General features: G+C 52.4%; 1 protein-coding gene across 2 annotated transcripts in view; it reads right to left on the reverse strand.

The window, feature by feature from the left end:
- LRRC75A (leucine rich repeat containing 75A) overlaps nucleotides 1–25,014 on the reverse strand; it is a 70,789-nt gene that overhangs the window by 34,087 nt on the left and 11,688 nt on the right. The window contains exons 1-2 of one of the 2 annotated variants that reach the window (XM_057399497.1): nucleotides 24,367–24,639; nucleotides 553–681 (exon numbers count right to left, since the gene is read on the reverse strand). In XM_057399497.1, the coding sequence (XP_057255480.1) occupies nucleotides 553–681; nucleotides 24,367–24,630 (393 nt within the window). In that variant the 5' untranslated portion in view covers nucleotides 24,631–24,639. Of the gene's footprint in view, nucleotides 1–552; nucleotides 682–24,366; nucleotides 24,640–25,014 lie in introns of those variants that run through there. The other variant, XM_057399498.1, reaches the window with a different exon arrangement.

The raw sequence follows: 25,014 nt of genomic DNA on the forward strand, positions 1-25,014 counted from the left end.
GCACAGCAGAGCAATGCCTGCAGGTGCCAGCTTGGACTGGATGGAGCCCTGCTCCATCACACCAACGGATGGTCCCTTCCCAAGGAAAGCTTTCAAACGCCCTGTGCAAGTCAAAAGGAGGCAGGAGATGGGTGAAAGCCTTGCAGCTCAGCAGCAGAGACCAGAACCCAGGAGCGAGCTCCGGGTTTGCTCTCTCCAGGAGGGAAAACCGAACATCACACAAGGGCAAGGAACCGACTTCATCCTTGTGAGGCAGAAGGTGCTCCCGATGGGATAGGGTCTTTAACACAGAAACACAACGTGGCAGAAAGCAGTAGTGCACAAAGTAAAGTGCTAACACCCACAGTACCGACTTGGTCATGCTGGAAAGGCTGATGTGGTGCTATCAAACCATGATCTCTGAGCAGGTCCTCTTGGTCCAAAGACACACAAGCACAGCAGTAACCAGGAGGCTTTTTCCCCTGGCACTCCAGGAGAAGCTTCATGCTCCCAACAGAGTGGTTTTCCAAGCCAGCAACAGTTATAGAGGTGTGATGAGAGCAAGGTACTCACCGGTTTGGGGCAGTGGATGTACCTAGCGAGGCTGATGATCAAGTCATGAGTGATTGGATCCACCAGGTTTCGAAAGCTGGCATACCGATAGAGGACATCATCCAGAGAGGTCGACTCCATTCCTAAATCCTATGGAAAACAGGGTACAGGAGCCATATTAGATGTGCATAGGGAGGAAACAATGAGCCTGAAATTGCAGCAATGGAAACAGCAGGATAAAAGATGGGGAGGTTTGGGAAGAGCAAAGTGCTGGACTAGATTGCCTGGGGAAGGGGCGGAAGCTGTGCCGTTGGAGATGGATAAGGAAGTGTCAGGAAGAGTTCAGATCAAGCTGATCCTGCTCTAGGGATGGATCAGACCTCCTGAGGCCCCCTCCAAGACTATTTCCAATGAGTTGCAATCCTGAGTCAGGAAGATTGCTTTTTGCAGGAGATGCCCAAAGGAAACTCCATCTCTTCCTGGGAGAGAAACCCTCTCCTACCTACCCGCAGTGCGGATGTTACCTTCCCAATCTGGTAGAGCTCAACATTAGGATTAAGCAAACATCAACAGAGAGCTGGATTTGGCACCTGATCATACAGCATCACCAGCAAACACCACGTGAAGGAGCCAGTCGTGGCGCTTGGTAGAAGCAGCCCTGCACACGCAGCTCCCGCCACGCTGGGATCTTTGGGGATCAACCCAAGCTCAGCACCTGACTGCTTCTCTTTGAGCATCCCACAGCTGTGGCAGTGTTCCCTTCAGCTAAAGTCAAAACACAGAGCCAACAGATCAGGGAATTGCTGCTTCTCTCTCCTGGGAGAGCTTAGGTTTCTCACATGAAGCATTCCCTCCTCCCTCCTGGCACGCATCCTTCTACGCACAGATGTCTTCCCCAGCTGCTCCCCAACCTCCCTGCCACACCAGCATCGTCTCTTTTCCACCACATGTCATGTTTCCAAGGGGCTCGAGGCTGAACCTCGTCCGAGGCCAAGTGATGAGCTCATGTGCACTTTAATAACCTCACACCAGTTCGTGCTGTCGGCAGCAAATCACCAGTCACTGCCTTGGGAGTAAACGCCCAGCATCTGGCTCCGGTCACTTGGGCTTGTTTAGCACGTTCCCTTTTCCTAGGGGAGCTGTACCTGGCCAACGAGGGCCATTTGCAAATAGGGAGGGTAGAAGGGTTTAAAATGATGGTGGTTACGAGCCGTGGCTTTCTTGGTGTAGGCTGGGAAGGTGTTTTCCTATGGCGCACCCAAACCCCTGCACCACGCCGAGAGGACTTTTCAGAGCAGCATATTCAAAGGCTTCATTTACCCCGGCGAGGAAGCCCTTGCTAACGCAGGATTTGGGATTAACAGCCCAAAACAAGCAGAGAAAGGAATGCAGAAGTGACTGAGCACAACCCAAAGGCTGTGAGCGGATCAAAAACCTGCAGCTCCCTTCAACTTGAGCTCATCCTGTCTTACCACACTGTGCCCCTCGCTGAGCACATCAGCTAAAGCCTTGCTTTGCCAGGCAAGATTAAGGAGTAGGAAGAGTTCATCCCTTTGGGGCTGAACGGGAAAGCAGAGCCTCATTCAAGTCCTTTTGCTGCACGGCCTCCCTGCCGTCACCAGTGACCTTCCTGCAGTCTGATTTGTTTCCAGCTTTAAGAGGCTGAGAGGAGGCCCAAACCACTCAGCAAGTCCTTGGGGGTGGCTTACCCACGGGAAGCAAAGCTTCTTTTACAGCAGTGCATTACCTTGTGGGTTACAAGCACCAGCTATGGTTTGAAGTATTAATACACTCTAAATATGGCCACTTCTCCTGCCACCAACTACCTGCCTTCAGCCTCCACAGGAGGAAGCTTCTGCAAAGGTATCAATGCAAAGCTATTTGAGTTAAAAAACCTAAACAAAAAAACCCAAACAACAACAACAAAGTGAAGGAATTAGAAGTTTAAATCAAAGAATTCCAGCAGTAAAATGCAATGTCTTCTTCCATGGCAGCCAGCAAATCAAACTGCCCAGCCACAGCCAGGAAAGGCATAAGAGAACACCAAACCAGGTGAGAGCCCAGCTATGGTCAAGTCTTGCTGCCCTGCAGAGCTGATGCTGTGCTAGATGCCCTTCTTCAACCTGGGTCCCTTCTGCAAACAGCAATCACAGAAACAGCCCTTCCACCCAAAACCAACCCGAACTAAGAGCTCAGCATTGACTTCCCCAAGACACTACCCATGCAATGCCATCTTCCCAGTCAGAAAGGAAAAATCAGTGCAAGCAAAGCATATGGGAGCTGTTCCCCGCCTTATCCTTCCTCGGTGCCTGATAAAACAACCTGTTATTGTCCTTCTGCTGCCTGCCCAACCGCACCACAACAGCTAACAGCTGAGCAACCAGCTCTTGAAGCTCCAAGTTGGGTTGCCACGAGGTGCGCCGTGGTGTAATACACCCCTAAGCCACAAGGAGCCATAAACAGCACAAATCAAACCCATTTGCACCTATTAAGCTATTTATTGCTGCAAATTGAATGGCAATGAGAGGGAACTCCAGCAGGTCCACGTGAGAAGTCATACGAGGGAGCAGGTTATGTTGCTGCTTCCACGAAGAGGCAGCGAAGGCAGTTATAGCTGCCCAAATGAGGTTGCTGTGGAAGATGCCACCCCGAGCTCCTGCTCCTAAATACCCTGAGAGCTGCTATTTTGGCCAGCGCCTCCTCCAAACCCTGCTTCTTATCTCTATTAATAGCCAGGGCAGCCCAATGAATTTCCAAGCAGAGAGGCTGGCGTAATAGAGCGCGAGGGAAGAGGAGCATCAACATCGTTTGCAATCAACCATCTGCGAGCAGCTTACCTGGGCAAAATGATTGCACGAGGTGAGCGTTAGCAACGTGGTGGGTGAGGGCAGACCAGGGGGGACAGGCATGGGAGATGTGACTCAAAGCACAGTGTGGGTTGCTCAAAGGCTTGATGGAGCACACGTTTAGCTGCTCAATCCCCCGGGCCTTGCGAAGGCTGCCCTTGAAAACAAGCAAACAAAGTCTTTCTTGCCTTTCATCTTTAGGATGTTCCATTCCATCGCAAAGCCTCTGATGTCTGGTTGAGTTACGAGGTTAGTAAGACACCTTAAAACTTAGTATTTATGGATTTCCCGGCTGCAATTGGATTCTGGGCTTCTAAGGCTGGCCACGGTGCCTAGAAGCAGCCTCTCCCTGTTCTGCACATGATAAGCCCTCCAGCATTTGCTTCACAGCTAATAAATTTGGTGTTGCTTTGCTCTCCTATGAGATAAGACCAAGCAATGTGGAAGTGCATTGCTGGAAAGGTTATCTGCTTGATGCACTTCTTGCTGCCCAACAGCTCTGGTCGTCTCTGTACACCCCCTATAAACCATCCATTTATATGGTGCAATCAGGGGGTTTATCGGGCTAGAAACTGCTTAATTCCTAACTGGGTGTCCTAAGGAAACAAGGCTGAAATAGTCACACAGTTCATCCATCTCCTCCTCCTCTTCCCCTTTTAAACACAGGAACCAACGGATTGACAGAGGAGTAAAGCATCTGAAAGTGATGTATTTAATGATGTTCCAACAGGTTTTGGGTGAAAACAGGCCCCAACAACGCAAAGATGCCCAAGTCTGCACCTGTGCAGAGGGAAGGCAGCACACAGCATCCACACGTGGTTCAGCTGTGACTGGGCAGCCGGTGGTGGGACCAACACATGCGGATGGAGCATCACAGAGGGCACCCTGGGAGCCTCCAAACCAACCAACAATTGCTACTGCAAATTCCCACCTCTAATCCACTAGCCTGGCACAAAAGTGGGGTTTAAATACGTGGGATAGCTTCTGTTTAGCAGAGTTAATACTGGTTTGGGACCAACAATTGCACATTCAAGCCTGAAGTGAGGGTACGGTTATGGAATACCCAATGGTTCAAGGAAGGAGTAAACATTTCCTTGGCAGATTGACTCAAATAATAAATGGTGGCAGCTTGGACCCCTTCCAGGAGGCTGGAATGAGAGAAACTTGGAGAGGCAGATTAATGGGCAGAGATACGATGCCACCATCCCGATAATAAACAACTGTGACTAAGGGATTTGCAGTAGAAGGCACTGTGTTAGTTTGAAACTGTGAGGCAAATGCAGTTGCCCCAAGTGGAGTTTGGCCAGACCACAGCTAATAGGCTTCTTCAGGAAAGTGCCTGTGGATATGTAATGAGAACAGACTCGGCTACCAGTCCCATCCTGATTCACAGAGCCAGTGGGGTCCCAGTATGGAAGAAGCTTGGAAACACTGTCAGGGGAAGGCAACTCCAGGATTTGCTCTGAACAATCCAAACAGTTTAGATCCATCACTGCCTTTAACACAAGCTCACAACGTGCTATTCACACACCCCTTCTAAACCAGCAGGACCTGCCTGTATCTTGGTCTCCCATCCAAGCCAGGCTATGCACCAGCCCCAGCCTTGACCGTGCTGTGCTGATGGCTGCCAGCTCCTAACTGCATCCCTTCACCCTGTCACCCCACATGCAAAAAGGACTCCATTTCCCTTGCAGAAATCCGAGATCTCCGTTGGAAAACATACCTACAGGGCAGGATACATCTCGTCTCCTGTCAGGTAAGGATCCAGGCTTGACACCTAAGCTCAGTCTACTGTCAATTCAGATGAAGACTCTGATTCATCCTATTCTAAGGCAGCTGGGCTGAGTCAGTCTCTGGCTGGGGCTGTCTCAATCAGTTATCAGCCAACAAAAGCCCATCTAATTAGTTTATCCTAGACATTCCATGTTTAGGCAACTGGAGCAGGAAAACCCCGCTGTCCTCACCTTTGTTTTCCAGCACAGCAAGCGCAGTGCTCTGCATGGCTTTTGTACCCACTCTCCCAGCCAAAGAACAGCCCCATCTGTTCTGCAGCTGATCACCCATCAATCCCAGTCACATTCTGAAGGTCTGCTTTAGGGCTCCCCACTGCTTTGTTGGAGGTAGTTAGGAGCTCAAACAACTCTTGTCCTTGGAAGGTGATAGGAGATGACTTACGGGCACTGAATACCTTTATAGGTGCATACAGATAATGTACTGCGTTGTGTTCACAAGCACCGAATGCACACATCTTTAGATCAAGTATTTATAGGAACAAAGGGAAAAAAGGCAGAACCAAGATCCCTGCAGGAAAAAGACTTCCAAGTAGCAGACAATGCTGTCAGGTGGGGAGGAATCCCTCTTCTGCATAATTCCCACTGCCTGCTGGAGACCGCCCCTCTCTCTGGGCACACAGGAAGGGAATGATTCCCAATACAACCCCTGCATTCACAAACACCTTCCCCTGTTTGGAATTACAGCCTCCACGCACACGCTGCAATTGGTGGGAGTCCTTAGAGCAACACCAGGTCTGCAAGCCCTTTGTGCAACCTGCTCCTTATCCCCACCTGCACGCCCTGCATCTCGTTCACAGCAATGAGCCAAGCACCCTTGCTTTACACATCCCTGCAAACACCTCTGCTAATGGGTGTGCCAAGAAGAGAATCCAACAGTCTTGATGCATGAAGTACACCCTGCACGGCAGCAGGGTTACTCAGCTGAGGCCTCGAGGAGCACGCTGGGAGAAGCTGGGTTTTCCTAGAGCTGAGGTTTGGTTGATGTATTGGACAACCAAGATAAGGCTGCGGGAAAGGCAGCATCCCCTGGTCCTGCACGGGAGCATGGAAGCCCTCACCTCTTACTTTGCCCTCCTCCAACCCAGCCCTCACTTCACAGATTAACACGACACAGCCTGGCTCTGGCATTAATCCTGCTGGACCAGCCTCTGGTTAGTGGGAAAGAGGGATTTATTGTCCTGGCCCACTTGAGCCCCAGCTCCTGTTCCCAGCAGCTGCCACCATAAGAGATTTCAGGAGGAGGTCAGCTTGGGTCTCCTGATGTACAAGGGTGCAATCCTGCCCTCTCTGAGCACGGTGTGATCAGCTGTTCCCAAGGGATCCCAGTACAGGAGGAACTGCAGATCACAGCTGAAGAGGCACATTTGCTCCTCTACCCGTTCAAAACGCTGCTTCGTGAAGGTGCCCCCTCCTCTCCCCAGCCAGGACTTGCTGTTACAACCTAACTGTGGGGAAAGAAACTTGATTATTCCAGGGATCAATCAGGGCTGTGTTATCAGTGCTGCCGATCCCACTGAGATGGGGATTACCCCCTCCTATGTGATACAGGGGTTTTGTTGCGATGTCCAGCTCTGCCAAGCAGCCAGCACAGAGCCAGCCATGTCCTGCATCATCCCCAAGCACTCAAATTCCCAGGCACATCACGCTGGTCCTGCAGCATCAGGAATGATGTTACCCTATCACCGGGAAGCCTCCTGGACAAGCCCCCTCACTGCTCCAAAGAAATCAATCCGTTCCTGCACATACAAGAGCCTGCAATCCAATAACTGCTATCTAAAACCTGGTTTCACTTCCAAGCCCTGGGCTGATTATTATTGCATTAGCTATGGAGGGATGTATTGTTACTGCCCAGTGAATGCTAAGCTCTGCTTCAAAGGGACTGGATTTAGGTGGTGGGAGACTATACAAACGCTTTGACAATTGCTTTGGGATCCCTCAAAGCTGATGGGGGCTAGGATAAAACCCCAGATCTTATTGATACAAGTGTTAGTGAAACTAAGCACCGCTGATCCCCCAACACAGCCCTTTTCCAGAGCAGGTTACTCAAGGGAAGTAATTTAAGACAGCTTTGAGAGAGAGAAATATTCAGTTAACTCTGAACACCGGCTGAAGGATGCGAATGCTACGAAAAGGTCCTTTCAGTGGACAAATTGCAGCTGACTCATAAAATTACATCAAACCTTTTTTAGCGCTGTTTGATACCACTTCCAAAGCCTGGGCCACGGGAGCACAGGGGCAGAAATGGGTTTGCATTGACAGTGGCAAAGGGAGAGCCAGATGCTGCAACAGGCACCACTGGTACTACCCGAAGGACACCAAATACGCCCCAATGCGCTGCTGTGCTCTTGGGCTGCCATCAGTACCTCTGGAAAGCAAACACAGGGCTGAATCTGCAGGTGAGATGTTTTGCCATAGCCAAAACCATGCCCCTCTAGGCAAGGCAATGGGTATGCTCCTCTCCCATCTTAGCCTGAGCACCCGTCCTCTACATAGGCACCCATGGAGCACGTGTATATCCTGCAACACACACGGCACTGGAGTTACCCTTTCCAGCTACCTGGCTGCACCTCACACCAGAATCTGGCTCTGTATCCCTGCAAGGAGACACGTACTAGAGATCTGGCACTTTAAAAGCTTAGAGGGAACAAGATACGGGCAGATTTTGGCTCAGAACAAGAGATGGAAAACCAGGGTCGAACTTGACATTGAACTAAAAACTCCCTGCTCCTTTTCTGCATTAACACTTGCTCTGACTTAACCACAGCCTATTCCACACCAAGCATAAAGCTCTTGGTACCTTCTCAACAGTTAAAAGAGGCCTCCAACAAAGGAGCAAACCAAAGAAATCCCATAGCACTCAACTGGTTTTCTTACTGAAGACAGAGCAACAGGAATGGAATAGAAATAAAGGCTCCCACAGCTTCTAACAGCTTGCCAAGGAGGCCAGCATCACACGAGCCATTGATATGGACAACGTGAACTTCAGGGCTTTCATTTGCAAATCCAGCATCACAGTTAATCTCAAGCACGGACAAAGTCCATTAATAAAGCAGGTTCATGTTAATGGGATTCAAAGCAATGGCACATCAATCCATAAACACACTTGTGTGCTAGAATAATCTACGCTTCGCATAATAATCACGGTAACCGTAATGCTGTGTGCTTATAGGGAGACGTGTTCAAGACCAGCTCAGGCCACCTAATGAGCTTAGCTGGGCTTCTTCTCCTGGTGGGATACAACCAGGACTGGGGCTGAGCAGCCAAAGCAGAAATACCCAGCAAGGAAACCAGATAAACACATGCACAAAGGGGTTGCAGCAGGGAGAAGAACTTGGGGAGGGGGTATTTGATGCAGAGGGGTGGCACTCTCACCCATGAGATGGAGATGAATCCGATGGACAACTGAGCAGCTCATTGCTGCAGGGGTACCTCCCCTCATATATTTAAAGGCCTGGTCCCCAGCCCTGGGGCAGTGTGAGCTTGTTGAGCTAACCCTGATAACCACACTACATAGTCCCTCTCCAGGGTGAAGTCAGTGAGGGAAGGGTAAGTATTCCTTACACTCTATTAGCCTATAGCCATCGGGTGCCTCATGCTCAGCAGCTTTACAAGGTGGAAGGGGGGACAATGTCCCTTAAAATCCCTCCTCAAACCCCTCTGGTCTCACCCTGGGTGCCTGCTCCTAGGGCTCATCAGCCACTGGTGGGGCCTTTCCTGTCCTCCAGATGCATTTACTGTTACGCACCGAGCCCAACTCATCCCCTCTTTCCCCTTAACCACTGTCCTCATCATCTTCAATTCCTCAGAGCCAATGTGGGTTATGCAGAGAGTCTTCCCTTGAACAAAGTGGAGAGATCGAGCCCAAGCAAGTTAAACCCACATCCCCAGCCTCACATCTGCTGCCTTCTGCCTTTAACATCCACATTTGCAAACACCTTCGGTTGCGAGGCTGCGATTCTGCTCTCCTCCTCCGGGATATCTTCCCTCATGCTTGCCAAGTCAGGAAACCACTTAAATACCTGATTAACTACAAGCACATGTTTAAGTCCCACTGAAGCCAAAGGGTTTTGATTAGCAGAGCACTTAATAAAGGTCTTTGCTAAGCAAAACGTCTTCCCCCCGCTGCCCTCTCCGCCCCAGTCCCTTCACATCAGCGCAGGGTACAGCCTGAGAGGCGATGGCCAGGACACAGCATGAGCATCAGTGAGATGCAACTCCACTGCTCACTGGAAGAGCATTTTGTACAGCATCAGGCGACGAGATCCCAGGAGATGCAGGCAATTTGCAGGCTGGGCTGGGCTGGGCAGCTCTCTGCCCTGCCAGAGCCAGTGCTTCCAGTCAGCGCTATTAAATCCTCCTCTTCGTTTCACCACACATCACTGCGGAAAGGCGTGAGGGTGATGGTGGCTGCTGGCCCCTCTGATCCCCAGGGGCTGCCTGGGGTGTGACAGATTAACCTACACATGGCCAGAGAGCCCCTGCACTTGGGCGAGAAGAGGAATTCACGCCAGGTTTCATTGAGGATGCTGAAGAGACACAGACAGTAAACAACCTTACTGCTGTGCTCCATGCCTCTTGCCCTGTTTGCAGGCTCTGGGTCCTCTACACAGGATCACAGAATAGTTAGGGCTGGAAAAGACCTTAAGATCATCCAGTTCCAACCCCCTGCCATGGGCAGGGACACCTCACACTACAAGGGGGAAGAGATGCTCTCTGCACCCCCAAACCCACAGCAGCACCCCAAAGCCAGGCTGGGAGAAGCACAGGACAGGCAGCAGAACCTCTTTGCAGCAATCAGAGATGTCAAAGGCCCTGTGCCCTCATTAAAAATGAGACTCTTTCTGCTTTGTTTGACACTCAGGGCCATTAAAGCTGCTCTTGTTGATATTCCATTTCCCAGCAAAGATGCCAGCAGCGTGCGCCAAATGAACTGGGGACATAAAACATCCCTCTGTTCCGTGAAGGAAACCCAGCACGTGATGGCTTTGTGGCAGTGCAATGCCCAGCAGACAGCAGCACGCTATAGCTGACACTATATGGGATGAGAACCACATCTTCTGTTCGCTTTGCAGAAGAGAGCTTCCACTGCTGAGTCACGGCAGAGCCTCTGCACTTGCAGCTGATGCAGTGCTTCTCATAGCTCCCAACCTGACCGGGAGCTTCCTTCCACCTATGGCTCATACCCAACCTCCACTGTTGGGGTCCTACAGGAGCCACCACCCAGTGCCAGGAACGAAGTTGGATGCAGCTCTAGAAGAGGGTAGGAAGGCAGAGCAAAGAGTCACTGCTTGAATGAAACAGACACTGCTGCCTCAGCCATTAGATATCCCGGCTGGAATCGGCCACAGGAGGATGCGGGATGGAGGTGCCCAACAGGGTGCAGGGGTTTCCTTCTTGGAGAGTGACAGTGAGGGATGAAAGGCTGGAAAGGCTGGTGCTTCACTCACATTCCTGGCAATGGTTTCCGCCCCAGAGGGCAGAGCCTGTTCTTCTAATGAAGATGCTGACATAAACCTCCATGGGGTGCTTCTGGGATGAAGGCTTCTAGCACCCAACACATCAGCTGGTCAGGACAACCCCCAGGGCCTTCATCTTAATGCTCTGCAGTCTTCATCCACAGAGAAGCACCGCAGTTTGTCGGGTAACACATTGCCTACCCAGCCTATGGGTACCTCCTGGAGGCTGTTCCTTCATGTATCCTACCGCAGATCCTTCCTCCTCCTCCACCAGTTCCTGGCACCCATTGTAGCCATGAGTTCTGCTCCTGTGGTCTGCAGGGACAGCCCAAACCTCCCCTTACACAAACATCAGCAAAGCACCCAGCGAGAAGCCTCTGTCTCCATGCCCTGAGCTATTTCCCTATTTCTTTACAATGTGACCCCATTCCATTCTCGCCAGGAGGAGAGGCCTGGAATGCCAATGGTAACGGAGTACCCTGCTAATCCCTCATCCTTCTCCATGGGCGGTTGAGCCTTCCTGGGAACACCAAACCACACCCCATGAAATGCTATGGCCACAGAGTATTTCTAGGTAGAACAAAGGCTTTGGCTTGAAACCCCCACCACAGCTCTGGCATTGCGAGCCCAGAGCATCTCTTTTCCAGCCTCCGAAGAGCCAACACCAGTACTTTTGACCACCAATTCCTCTTCAGCTTTAACAGCAGAGGAAAAAGAACCCTCCAAGCTGTCAGGGTGCAGGACCGACTCCTCAACATTGCTTTCCAGATACAACCACAGGGCTGAGGAGCTGCTGAAACCTGATGCAAGCCCACGAGCCGAGCAAGAGCGGAGCCAGGATGAGCTCATTGCGTGGCCCCATCCGAGCCAAGCTTTCCCTTCCCTGCTCTGGTCCCACCGAGACATCCACAACCCTGGGCTGAAACTCCTCCTCTGGCCATGAAACAGGCGGTTTCAGCATCAGGGCAGCGCTGAGCCATGACTAATGCACTCACTGGGCTGCTCTCCAAGGGTAGAAGCAACTGCCCTGCGGTGAATCAGACACCTACAACCTCCCACACAAGAGACGGGGGTAAGCCGCGGTGTTCGCGGTGGGTTGGGGTAGCATTTTAACACACAATAACACCAAATGAGGCTTGGAACCCTCTGCCCCCCCCCTCCCCAAATCCGTGCTTGAAGGAAAGACTCCTTTTGCAAGACATTAAATGAGAAGCAAAACCCTTCTTTCTGTCTGAAGGTGCCACTGATGCAAGATCACCACTGACAAGTAAATAGGTTGGGAAAACCTGCTTCTGAGGGCTGGCAGGCTGACAAGCGCACTCAATGTGTTATCATTTCCCTTTATTTATCTCCCCCGACGTGCCTGCTCACAGAGAGATAAGGAAGAGCTGCCCCAAGCCCTCTTTGCGGCTCTGCCACCTCTGGATCCCACCATCCCTGTTCTTGGAACTTCCCTTTCCTAAGGATAGCTCCTTTCCCCTTTATCAGGGGGATCTCCAGCCTTTCTGCCCCTCCATTCCCTCCCCAAAGTCAGAGGGAGAGATGCTTCCCCCCTTTTGTGGGTTTTGGAGGGGTGATGAAGGCAAAGACCACAAGGTACCCAGCTGCTGCAAGAGGGGAGCTTTGAGACCCCATCTGCCTGCATCCCACCATCGCTCTTCTCCTATTAGTAAAACCCTTTTGGCCAAGCTGATCTCGCCCATAAAACAACCTCCTTTGGTTTGCACACACACACACACACACACAGAGCAGAAGCTCATAACTCCCAGGTCCTGCTCCAGAACCCAACTTCTCCTTTTCCCACCTCTTCCTTTTGCCTCATGCAACCCATCCTGTTTAATCAGCAGCACAGCCTGGGAGCCCTCAAGCTGCAAATGAGCCCTGCAGCATCCCACAGGCTCAGGGATGGGTCAGCCAGGGATGAAGCACGCAGAGATGGAGCTTGGTCAGCGTCAAGGTCCCACCAGGACCTTGCACGTGGTGCTCAGCGGCAAGATGTCATTCTCACCCTTCTGCAATGAGCGGAGGCAGCACCGTGAAGTGATCTAAACCTGCAGGAATGGTGCTTTTCATTCCTGCCTTTGGGATTATTTCAGGCTTCCGAGGCTCCTCCAAAGGGAGCACAAATAAGCAAACACGGCTCCTAAAAATGCAGTTGATTTACGCTATGTGGCAACACTAAAAGAGAAATGGCTTGCAGGAGAGGGGTTCAGCTCCTTTCTTTGCTTTGTGTTGGTGGAGAATAGCAGCTGATGGGCAAGAGATGAAAGCAGCCCAAGCAGAGATTGCTTACCCCGTGTCAGGGAGTTAATCTCGTCAGAGAACTGCTTTACATCTGTTTGACTGGGGATGGAGAGGTTCATTGGAGCCAGACCTCGGGCTGGTGCAGACAGGCTGACCCCATCCCCTGCCCTGAGCCGAATCCTCCACCTTCCTTCTCTGGACAGCAAGGAGATGGGAAGGAAAACAGAGGGAAGACCAAGCAGCCCCAAGCCACCCATGGAGAGCATGAAGGGGCTCAGGAAGGGCACCAACGCTGGTTGTGTTCTGCAGCTCAGCCTATCCACTTAAGGACGAAGTGCCACTACTGGGAAGCCTGCAATGCACCCAAGGGGCTTACAGAGATGCACACAAGCTAAAAGCCAGGATAACCCAGAGTCCTAGCAGCAATCAGAGCTGCTGACACCCTCATCCTAAAGCAACAAGGCAAGAGAGAAGAAATGCCTCCTGTGGCATTCACCCATGGAAAGGCCTGGAAATGATGTGCAGAAAGCAGGTGTTGTGCACATACTGGTCAAAGACACCTTTTTTCCCCCCTGCTGAAGCCAGATCAGTGAAATAACTCATTTGAATGCTTACAGCTTGCTCACACCAGCGAGTCCAAGGCAAGAGCAGCTTTCCCTAATCCAAGTCCCCGCTTGGATGCGATGGATGCGGTCCCAGGGTACGCTCCTACTTTACACAGGGGGAAACTGAGACACAAGGAACTTCACAGACACAAAGCCCCAGCAGCATCAGCTGGGGCTGCATCTCCCTGCTACGAGCAGCAGCCACAGCACACAGTCAACACATCAGCATCTCTGGTTTGGGGCAGAATTAGGGCTTTCACCCATGTCCATCAAGCACTCGCTTGGGTCAGGGTCTTTCCTAAACCCATGGGCATCGCAGCCCCACCACAAGTAACACTGCAGAGACATGAAGGGAGCCTGTCTGCATCACCCACACTGGTGATGCTCAGTGCTTTTAAGGGCATTAGGTATATGGTTTAGAGCTGCACTTCTAATCTGAGGAGAGGATGAAAAGCAGAGCCCGACGCTCAGCGATGACAGCGGGCACAGCTCCATACCTGCAATAAACAGGGCCATGCTCAGTGCCCTTAATTCCCCTCAAAGCTACCAAGCTGTTCAGAGCAGCTGTATAATTGCAACCTTCCACCCTGCTCGCTTGGGCAGGCAGTCTGTAATTCCCATTCTCCAGCCTGCCAGGTTGGGAATGGCACACACTGTAACACAGGGATTTTTCTCTGCTCTATAAGGGGCTGCCGGGTGGAATTCTGAAGGAAACTGGCCAGAGGAGGGTTTTCTCTCAAAACACCCATGGAAAAATGGGAATCTGATGGGGAAGGTAATGGATGAGACCATCACCGGGCAAATTAACTCAGGGTGTTTCAAATGCTTCCCATCTTCCCACCCCGAGGTTCAATCAGTGCTGCGACTCACACCACAGGGTACTGGGAACCTTCCCCCTATCTAAAAAGGGATGTATCGTTGAAGGAAAGTCAGTAGGTTTGGGGGGTTAAGGAAGAAATTAAGGTTTTCCCATGTTTTATCCCATGCTTGCGCGTTTCTATTTCCAGCATAAGATTCATAACCATTAGGTAGAGCAAAGACTGATCCGGGTTGGGATGCAGTGTTTGGTACTTGGCTGAGAGGGAGGAAGCTTGGAAAGAAACATCTTTCTTGAAGACTTTCATAGTAATGTCCCTGTCTGGCACCAGGGGATTTGGATGCCTCCAAAATATGGGAAGCAAAGTAAATCAGCTACAGGGGTGGGATCCCCTTCCAAGAAACCCAATGGTAAAGGCATTTGGCTGAGCAAAGAGCTTAGTAAATGCCCAGCCTCGCTAAGGAAGAATGAAGGGATGGGTTGGACAAGGACTCAATTCAATGACATTAAAATTCAATTAATCCTGCTCTTTAGAACAGCTTTAAACACCTAATACATTTACTTTCAAACATATTTCAAACGAGCAATTTAAAGTGATGCCAACCTCTGCTCATGCTTTAATGTTCAACAGCTGATGTTAGCCTAGGTTAGCAGGACGTGTGCCTACCAAAGGCTTAGGGAAAGCCACTGAAGAAAAGACAACCAGAAGAGACTGAAGCACGAACACAGCTTTTGGGGAAGAGTCTGGCTCATAAAGACAACAAAATCACCTTCATTTCACTTAATCCACCCAGTCCATTGACTTCAACAAGGCAATGAGCAAATCAGGAGTACGATGGGGAAATGCCTGTTTTCCAACCTGCAACTCAAACTGCAACCTGCGAGGCCAAGCTTGCTCATTATGGTGACCACAAGTGTAATTTGTTAGGTACAATTAACACATCAACTGGTTTTAAATGTAAAACGTGGTTTGAGGCATTTGTCTGCCCCACATACCCAGCATATTCCGAGTTTATGAACCCATCAAATAACAGTGGAATGGTTGTTTTCTGCGGTTGAAACTTGCTTTCATCTCCCTGTAACTTGAGTCAGAAACACGGAAGAAAACAAATCAAGTCGTGTGACCCCCAAATTCACCATTTCCCACCAAAGAGAATCACCCAGCCCAACAGCTGCCTAAAGAAACCTCCCCAGATACACCGGGCTCCTTGCTCAGAGGAGGAAGGATCTCATTACACCAAGCAGCTTTTTGCAACCCAGCAGGAAAACATCCTCTTTCTTATGGAATGGCAGAAAAAGAAGAGACCCTATCCACAAAAAAATAGCTGCTTTAATCAAGATCCCCTCCCTTGCTGGTTTTGGCTGCGGCCACCACCATGGATGCAGTGGTCATTCGCATCCGCATCCCAAACTGCTTCACGTATTGCATGGGAGTCAGGGCTCTGCCCCAGTGTGCTCATTTCCCTTTGGCATTCAAACCCCTAAAGGTCCAACCTGAGGCTCTCACCACCGCGTTTACCATCTCATGGATCTTTCCCAACCTCCTGCTTTGCACTTCCCACTGGAGGTGGGGATGCCCCAAGTCATGGTCAGAGAGATGGTACCGGGCCCACCACAAGCACCATGCTCCACAGGCAAGGTGGGAATAGGACAGAGGTGTCCCGGTACAAACCCTCAGCACATCTCTGGCTAAAATAAGCCTTTCCCACCATAGACTTCAAAAGACCCGTGTGCCTTTTACATCCTCAGCAGATGCTGCTTTCTCCTGCCGGGATTTAATCGTTGTGCCAAGATGTGCCTGGCCTCGGGGAGGATGGGGGCAAAGAAACAGCACTGCACAATGAGACTGCAATTAATTGTTCCTCAGCTTCCAGCCATCACCCCAGAGGGCTCAGTTTAAGCATCCCCCAGAGACAGAGGAGGCAGCTCTGGGAGTGCTTCCCAGTGTGGTACCCAGCCATGGATCCAGGGGCTCCAAGGCACAGATTTGGTTAAAGCCCCATGCCCTTCAGTCATACAAACACAGGGAATCTCTGCCATTGCACAGAGGAGATTGCTGCCTGTGAGAGATGAAGACAGGAGAACCATTAAAGGCATTGTTGTTCATGTGCTGCAGTTAAATGTAAAGCAAGGAGCTGAGAGAGCCAGCACAAGCTTCCTCATCCTCCGGAGAAACACGCACACCCATCCCCTGCACTAAAGGGTTCTGCTCCGAGTGCAGGCGGCTGGTTTGGGCTCCCCATTCAATAACTAAGGCTCATTTCAACTCGATCCCTATGAGGAGTCTGGGGACAGTGCCTGACAAACAACCTCTTGTGCAACACGAGCATGCAATCCCCTGCAAACCCACAACCATTGCAAAACCTCATGGGGATGAGCAGGCGGAGCGGCGTCAGCGGGGAGCAGAGGCAGGGCTGCAGCCCTGGAAATGCTGCTGCTGTTTCCCAGAAGCCAGCCTCAAAGGCAAAGGGGACATTAAAGGGCTGAAGGCAGCGGCAGCAGCAGCCCCATCCGCTGCCTGTGCACTGCAGACCTCATGGAAACCCTCCATGGATCAACGAGGACGAAGAGGCTGCCGCAGTCAGTGCGGAGCCCAGAAGCATCTCACAGAGCAATATATCCGCCAGTATCAAACCTAATGGCAAGAGAGGCCTTTGGGAAGGTTATGTTATAAAGAGGCCCTAAGGAATGAGATATCCATTGAGATACTCAAAGGCATGAGGAAGGAGGCAGCTCCCTCCCATCGGCCCTGGTGCGTGTCCCACGCGCTGCGCTCAAACCCTCGCACAAAGGGGCCCTTGCTGCCTCTGAAAGGCAAAGCCTGAAAGGTGAAAGGAGCCTTGAAGAGATCTGAGGAAGCCGAAGCAGCTCCTGCTCACAAAGCAGCGAGGTCAGAGCCACGAGTAATTGGAGCTAAAACCTTCTGCTTGGGCAGGGATGCAAGGGACAATTTGCTGTTGCGTTCAGATTAAACCTACCATTCAGTGGCCTTTCCTCCAAAATCTGGAGGAGGAGGAAGCTGAGATACACAAAAGAGACAAAGGGAATTAGGCAGCGAATCACATCAGGCCTTTGGCCAAGACCTGCACAACTTAAATGCTAAGAAATCCCCTCTCTTTATATGAGAATTAAACAAATATTAGTCTACAACCACCTCCCTTACCTAAAGGGAGGCCACCCCCACCAAACGCCCAACACGTGGAATACTAAAGCCATCACGAAGCTACAATATACTGAATTCCAAGTGCATCCCCCTGCATCCCTGCCCCGAGACCCCCCGCGCTCCATCACAGCATTGGGATCTGCAGGGAGGCCTCTCCCTACACAGCCATCACCCCCGTAGGCTGGCAAGAGAGAGGAGGCATCCTCAGACACGGGGATTTTACAGTGTGAAGCAAGATAGAAAGGAAAAGGGGAATAAAAGGTGGAGCCCCGAGCTGCCTGTGCTCCACGTCAGATGTGGAAGCAGCAGCAGCAGCCTAAGGGGGGGTTGGAAAAGACACATCCCTGCTATTATACAGACAGATAAAGCGCTGAATAGGGGCTGGCTTGCCAACTGCAACCCTTAACTTCTCCCAGTGTGGAGACTGCTGGCTCCAGGGAGGGTACAGGCAGGATTTCCCCCTCCTTTTCGGAGCAAGCAGCTGCCCAGCATCCTTGATCAGCAGCATCCAGCACAAGAGGTCCAGAGGAAGGAAACCAAGGTCTGACCTATCAGTTTCATCTCTGACCCTTCCAGATGCATCACCTCCTGCATCCTGAGCTATGGGAGCCATCACTCCCTGGGCACACAGCATTCCAAGGCAGCAGTGCTTCCCAGAAGGCTGTGCCAGGGATACTTGGAAACCTGGCCATGGAGGGGTGCCCCCCAGGTGCAAGTGGATATATGAACATGGATCTTGCCCATGTCAGGCTCTCTCATTGCCATCCCTGCAGCAAGCAGAGCCTGCCGGGGTGTGCTGCGTGCACTGCATTAATGCATCCGCTAGCAACACTCATTCCTTATGCAAGTGATTCCCCAATCCCAGAGGAACATCCCTGCTGGAAGAGAAAACCCGCTCTGCTCCATGCCAGCGGCAGGGCGAGCATCACTGCCGCACAGGGAGCTCCGCACTGGGATTGAACCCACGCTGCTGAGCACGAATTCCCTCTTCCCTCCCTCTCTGCATCCCCCCAGGACACGTTTGCCTTCGGAGGAGCTGCAGCAGCCACCTTCCAGGGGGTTAATTCAAACCAGGCTGCTGGGATGCTGAGCAGAAGAGGGATGCATCCACCTGCGAATCCCATGGCGGGAGGAAAAAGAGCAGAAGGAGCCAGGATGGGAAGCAAGCAGAGAAAGCAGGCTGCAAGGGCAGGGTTAGGAAGCACGGCTCCAGCAGCCTAAGGGTTAAAAGTAGCTGTGGGGAGCGCTGGTGGTTTTGTCAGCAGCCCAAAGCAGAGGAAGTGAGTGCTAATCCCAAAGCTGCCCCGCTGTTCCCCGTTACCCAACTTCCACCCTGCATGGACCCACAGCAACCAGTGCTGCAAACCTCCATCTCTGAGGGGCTGAGAAACCCCATCCTCATCACCTCGGATGCATTGGCTGCTCCTAGCACTCAGGAGAAGGGACCAGGCGCTTGCTCGTGTGGACCAGGGCAGTCCCCACAGCTGGAGTGCACAGACCATACACAAGGCATGCACAGGGTGCAGCTAAGCTGCATCATCTCAATGACACCACATTGCCCACCCCCAGGTCTGCTCTCGATGTCCATAAGCACACCCAACCACACAGCCAAGCAGTTTTGGCACTGGCAGGACTGGTGCAAAGCCAGGGGCCAGCATCCTTCAGGGAGTAAGCATGAATCTGAGATAAAGCAACCCCCAAACCATCCCCTTCACCCTGATGAGCGGCTGGAGACGCTGCAGTCATCCCTAACTCACCTGCAACATGCTCACCTCCATGGGGATCTATTGTGCAACAGCATCTCTGTGGTTTAAGTGTTGTTTGGGGCAGGAGGGTTGGAACTGGATGATTTTTAAGGTCCCTTTCAAGCCAAACTGTTCTATGGGATAAATAACCCCGAGAGCACTCCTAACCCACAGTGAAGGTGCACATGATGTAACACACCAAGTGTAACACAGACCAGGCTGACGGTGGCCATGAAATGCTTCTGAACACACAAAGTCAGCCCAAGGGGGCAAATCGCATCCTCATGGGTGTCTGCTTTCCCAGCCCATGCAAGTGCAACGCTGACCAGTTTGGTCTGAACTCGGATCAACCTCTCCCTCCCCATCCCAGCCTCTCTGAGCTGACTTCCCAGGGTGGTTTGGAACCATTGCATTGCTCTCTACGAGAACTCCAGAAGCAGTGCTTACCCTCCCCAGGATGTCCCAGTGCTCCCTCAGTGTCTTCTTGCTGCCTCCACAGCCCTGCTCCAAAGTGTCCCCAACAGCTCCTGCCTCCCTGGAAAGTGAAAAATGCCAAGCACTGGGGGAACTGGAGCAGGGGGGAAATAGGAACACGTGTGATAAATCACCAGGACAACTGGGATAAGTAGCCCTCTTCTGCATCAGCTGCTACTTAATGCACTTAATGTTAACTAAGCAGAAGGGCTGGGCTTAAGAATTGCTTTTTACCCCTCTGTTCTGGTGCAGCAGGAGAAGGCCACCAAAGCCTGAAGTGACCTCTCTCTGCATTAACCATCTTCCAATCTCTTTGTTTCTCTGTTCCCCCCTTGGCCAAACACCTTCTTATTATGGAGATATTCATCACTTCATTAAGGAAGCATCCCTGCGCCAGGCAGTCCCCATCGCACCAGGCAGCATTTCATCCCCGAGCCAGCAGGGTGGATGTTGGGACATGTCACGACTTGCTTCCCGCAACCATTGCCTGCAAAACCCAGGGATCAGCCTTGGAAAAGGGAAGGGGATGCCAGTACCCACGGCAGGGATACATGTGGGGGATAGAACAGGGGGGTAACAGGCTCATGGCAAAGAGGTGCCGCCCGCACCGCCTGGTGGGCACCAGAGCATGTTTGCCTGCAGCCCCATTGCTGCAAACAGGAGTTCTGGTGGTGTCTTTGCCCACTGGGGACCCTGACCCCTCTCTTCCCCTGCCCTTCCTCGCACAGGCAAGGCCATGTGAGCTCAGAACCCACTTTACAAGTCGGGCAGCTTTGCCGCACCTTGGACCTTGCCATTTGGCTTCCAGCCACCCTCAGTGCCCGGGGCAGGGGGGGGTTATTACAACACTGCCTTCTTTTTCCCTGTTCTCTCGGGGTTTGAACTCCTGGATCTGCTGCACGACTCCTGCCCCATGCAGGGGATGCCCGGATGCCTCTTCCTCCTCCTTTCCTCTCCCCCCAGCCCAGCTCTGCAGCCGCAAGCCCAGCCAGAAGGCTCCACGTCGAGCCATAACCAATGGCAAATTCTTGGAGTGCAATGTAATGCGCTGGGAAGCGCCTCGCCATTCCACTTGGGAAGACGATCCGTTTGGCAGCGGCGAGGAGGAAAACATGCTTTGTTTTACAAATCCTCCCCCCAGCAGCACAGACACTCCCAGAATGTAAGAACCCGAGAGCGCTCGGCTGCTTTAACCACTGAAACTCAAGAGCGCCGAAGGAGAAAGCGATGCGCTGTGTGGTGGCAAAGCCTGTGCTACCCTGCAACCGGTGGCACCCACTCAGAGCTGCAGCTCTGCGTCCCCCGTGATGGGGTGCAGGGAATGGGAGTGGGTTCCCATGTTTCTCCCAGGTGCTGGACACAACTAATTCCGTTTTCCCCCTCTCATAGGGTGAGGCCCTGCAGCAGAAAGCAGAGGAGATGCTGCCAGGTAAACCCAGAATGATGCTTTACAGCAAACTGGATTCGGCATTACTCAGGACAAGAACTACTTCCATGAAAGGCGACCGGCTCCATCCAGGTACCCAGGGAGACACTTCCTGCAATCCCAAACTCCAACCTCAATAAAACGGGAAGCGTCTCGGTGTATTTCTGCTTATCCTCCCATGCGTTTCATTGCCAAAAGCACCCTATGCGCACCGACAGCTTAAAGAAAAACCCACCCTATATAAAGAGGGCAGCAAATGGAGAGGGGAGCTCCTTTTTGCAGTGTGGGGCTGTTGACAGCAGAGCAGAAGGAAGCACAACCAGAACCTGTCATTGAATCAGACTGCTGTGCCAAAGGAGCACATGCCCTTTGAGCGGCCGCTGCCAGCGCCGGCACGCAGGGATAACACCACAAGTGTTATTGTGAGGGCAGGCAATGGGATCGGATTGCCCCCGCACCGGAGACTGCCTCTGACCTCTCCAAGGAGCAGCGTCGAAGCGAAGGAGTCCGCCTGCTGCTCCCATCCTTTATCTCTTTAAACCCAAACAAGTCCACTTTGTACCTTAGTGCTTGCGTAGCTGTTTGCAGCCTCTAAGGGTTCTTGGAAATGCTGATTAATCCTTGCAAGAGCCTGTAAAGCAAACGGCATCACTCCCATTTCAGGGGGGGAAGGATGGAGATACCCACCCTGGACACTGCTGGAAGGGCAGGACATGCCCTTCTCCAGCAGTAAACATCCATGCCCTTCTCCAACAGGAGGTGTCCATGCCCCTGCATGGTTTCTACCCTGCCCTTTGATTATTAAACACAGGTAAGAGAAGCCCCCCTGAACCTTGTTTTGCAGTGGGTGGATAGGGCAGGATGCTAATGCCAAGGAGAACTGAAAAGCTGATCAGCCAACGCGGTCACCTTGCTTGAAATGAAGGATGGAGCACCTCCAAACGCTGGGATGCTGTCACCTATCTACTCTCTAGCACACTGGAATGGCTTCAGAGCCAGGGAAGTGAGGGAAAAGCCTCCAAGTGACCCAAATCTCTGGGATTTTCAGGCAACAAAAAAGTCTAAATGCAACTGAGACCCTGGCACCAGGTTTGCTCCAAACCCCGGGTTCTGCAGCAGCAGCATCACACGTTACGTTAGCAACTTCATGGACCAACCAACACGGCAGCCCCTCTGCGGTGGATACCATAGAATGGCTCACAGGAAAAGGTCTCTGCCCCACCAGGCTCACCCACTGATCCCTCTCTGCATGGGCAAGCTCATTCTTTCCCCCCACATCCTCACTTTTTAGGCTGGAGCTCAGCCTCCCACAGCCTCCCAGCCCCAGCTCCTTGGGAGCAAACCAAGCATCCCTTGCAGCCACCGATGCACCCCTAAACCAGCACCTCCCCAAAGCCAGCCTATGGGAAACCACAGCAAGCGGGATTTGTTCAGTGGGGCATCCCATATTTGCTACCTGAAGGCAGGGAATAAAACCACCTCATTAAAAACATGCTTCGAGTCTATTATTGTATCTAGGACAAAGTGTTCCTTATTTTGGCACTCTATTTTATCCAAGCAAGCCCTTCAGAAACACTCACAAAGACTCATTTGTCTGGAACAGGCTCCTCGCTTCCCCCAGCATTGTAAAATCCATTCCTAGAGGTTATTTTTGCCCCCACTCAGACGATGGGATGTCCCTATGGTCGGATTTGCCATTAGGGCACATCCCTTGTGCTCTGCGTGGCCAGCCCACAGGAGGAAGAGGATGGTCCAGAGCATCGCTGCTGATGAACAGCATCTGAAGCAGGAAAGAACTTGGAAGCAGCTCACGGTGCTTCACAGGATTCATTGTTGGGGGGGGAGTTTGATATAAACACCTTCTAAAACGAGCCCCTGCCAGCTCTAATGGGCAGCTATGCAGTGAGAGGGCTTTGGCATGGCTGAGAGGTGCAAGGTCTGGGCACAGATCCACTGCCCGACTCCCAGCTGCTTCTGTCCCATGGGGGTTTCATGGCCATGTGGCTGCACAGATCCCAATGGAGAGGTCATTGTCCCAAAGAGTTACACCCCCAATTCTCATTAAAGGGACACATCCATCTGGGACCAAGCACGTTATCAAGGTTGAGAGGGGTTTCTATCAAGGGACACAAGCACATACAAAACTATTGGGATTTCTCATCTTGGCTGCTCCAAAGACAGCCCTAAAGCCCATAAACTGACTGGTCAGAGGGACCCTGATTGATGGCAGTCAGGGACATGCCCCAAGCCACACATCCACTTGCTAAGAAGTTAAAACAGGACTAGGAAGTGAGGTGGAACAAAGGCAAAGAGCAAAACCCAAACACAAAACCCAAGAGGAAAACCATCAGACTTTGGACCAGCCACATCCTCCCATGCACAGACAGGTCTAGGGGGCAAAACCACAGCTCCTGGTGCCCAGCAAAGATCTGAGCAGCTTGTCCTCAGGTGGTAGAACTGGTTACACCACGAGCCGCTGCCCTGGGAGGAAAACCCAGCTTGAGGATGGGTTTGGTTTCAGCTTGCATGGAAAAGCTGCTGCTTTCCAAAGCGCTGCGTACCCCAGCGCCTCGCCAGTACCCAGCGCACCGGTGTTCTCATCACCGTCCATCAGCAGAAGCGATTAAACAGTGATTTGCTGGGCACGGAGCAGCGCTCCTCTCTGTTTGCTCACAGCAGCTTCCCGTAGCGCTGCTCCCCCGCTAATGCCCGGCTCAAACAGACGGGCAAGGGGAAAAGGTCTTGGGCTCCGCACAATGAATTCCCTGCTCCCACACGGCGCCTCACGCACTCGGGTCTCCAAGCTGCAGCCAACACCAGCAAAACTCCACCAAGCAACGATAAAAGCCGAGCTGGCAACTCCTGGTGTTTCCAAGCCAGGGAGCAGGGATGCTCCTCAAGAAGCTGCTGCCTCCAACGGCCTCAGCACAACGCCAAACTTTCCCAAAGTTGAATGGGAACCTCCATGAGCGGGGTTCAAACCCTAGGGCGATCAGCACAGGCAACGAAGGGAAGGAGGAACCCGCACCCAGCAGGGTTCCTCGCTGCAGACAATGCAAAGCACCTCCCCGGGGGTTATTTCCCCGTCTCCAGCATCCATGACCACCCTGCAGCTCCGAATGACACCACTGAAGTTCCACCCTCCAAAAGCGGAGCGTGCCCCCTCTTTGCTATGGGGCTTTAGAAACCAGGATGCGCTCTTAGACTGCATCGTGCTCCTAAGCCGCCTTCCCCCCCCTCCCAGGGAGCATCCTGCCCATCCTCACCTGCCTCAGGTGCCTCAGCAGCTCGGTGGCCTCCTCCTGCTTCCCCTGCTTCACCAGCACCAGCATGTCCTGGATCATGCAGATCCGCCGGTGGTAAGGGGGGAGGCTGCTCCCGCCGCCCTTCCCGAACTTCTCGCCGGACTTCACCACGAGGGAAGCGAGGAAATCCCCCCTTTCCCTGGGCGGCGCTTTCCTGCGGGGATGGGCCGGGGGGCTCTCGGCAGCGCTGCCCGCTTGGCAGCCCTTAGTCTGCTTGGTGCCCATCGTGTGTGGCCCTGGGGCTGCATGCAAGGGGGGGCTTGGGGGTGGAAGGCACGGAAGCGGGGGAGGGGGGGGACGGAGACGGGACACAAAGGGTTTGGGAGTGCAGAATGGGGGGGATGGAAAGGATGCACAAGGGGATGCAGGGGGTGCACAGGGAGATGCACAAAGGGTTTGGGGGGACACAAAGGGATGCACAGGAAGACGGAGGGGATGCACAAGAGGTTTGGGGGTGCACAGAGGGATACACGAAGGGTTCAGGGGGTGCACAGGGAGATGCACAAGGGGTTTGAGGGGACACAAAGGGATACACAGGAGGACGGAGGGGATGCACAAGAGGCTTGGGGGTGCGCAAGAGGTTTGGGGGTGCACAGGGGGATACACGAA

The sequence above is a fragment of the Pezoporus wallicus genome, unplaced genomic scaffold (assembly GCF_028554395.1).
Source record: "Pezoporus wallicus isolate ANWC-B61680 ecotype Strahan unplaced genomic scaffold, APGP_CSIRO_Pwel_v1 contig_8143, whole genome shotgun sequence".
Taxonomy (NCBI): domain Eukaryota; kingdom Metazoa; phylum Chordata; class Aves; order Psittaciformes; family Psittacidae; genus Pezoporus; species Pezoporus wallicus.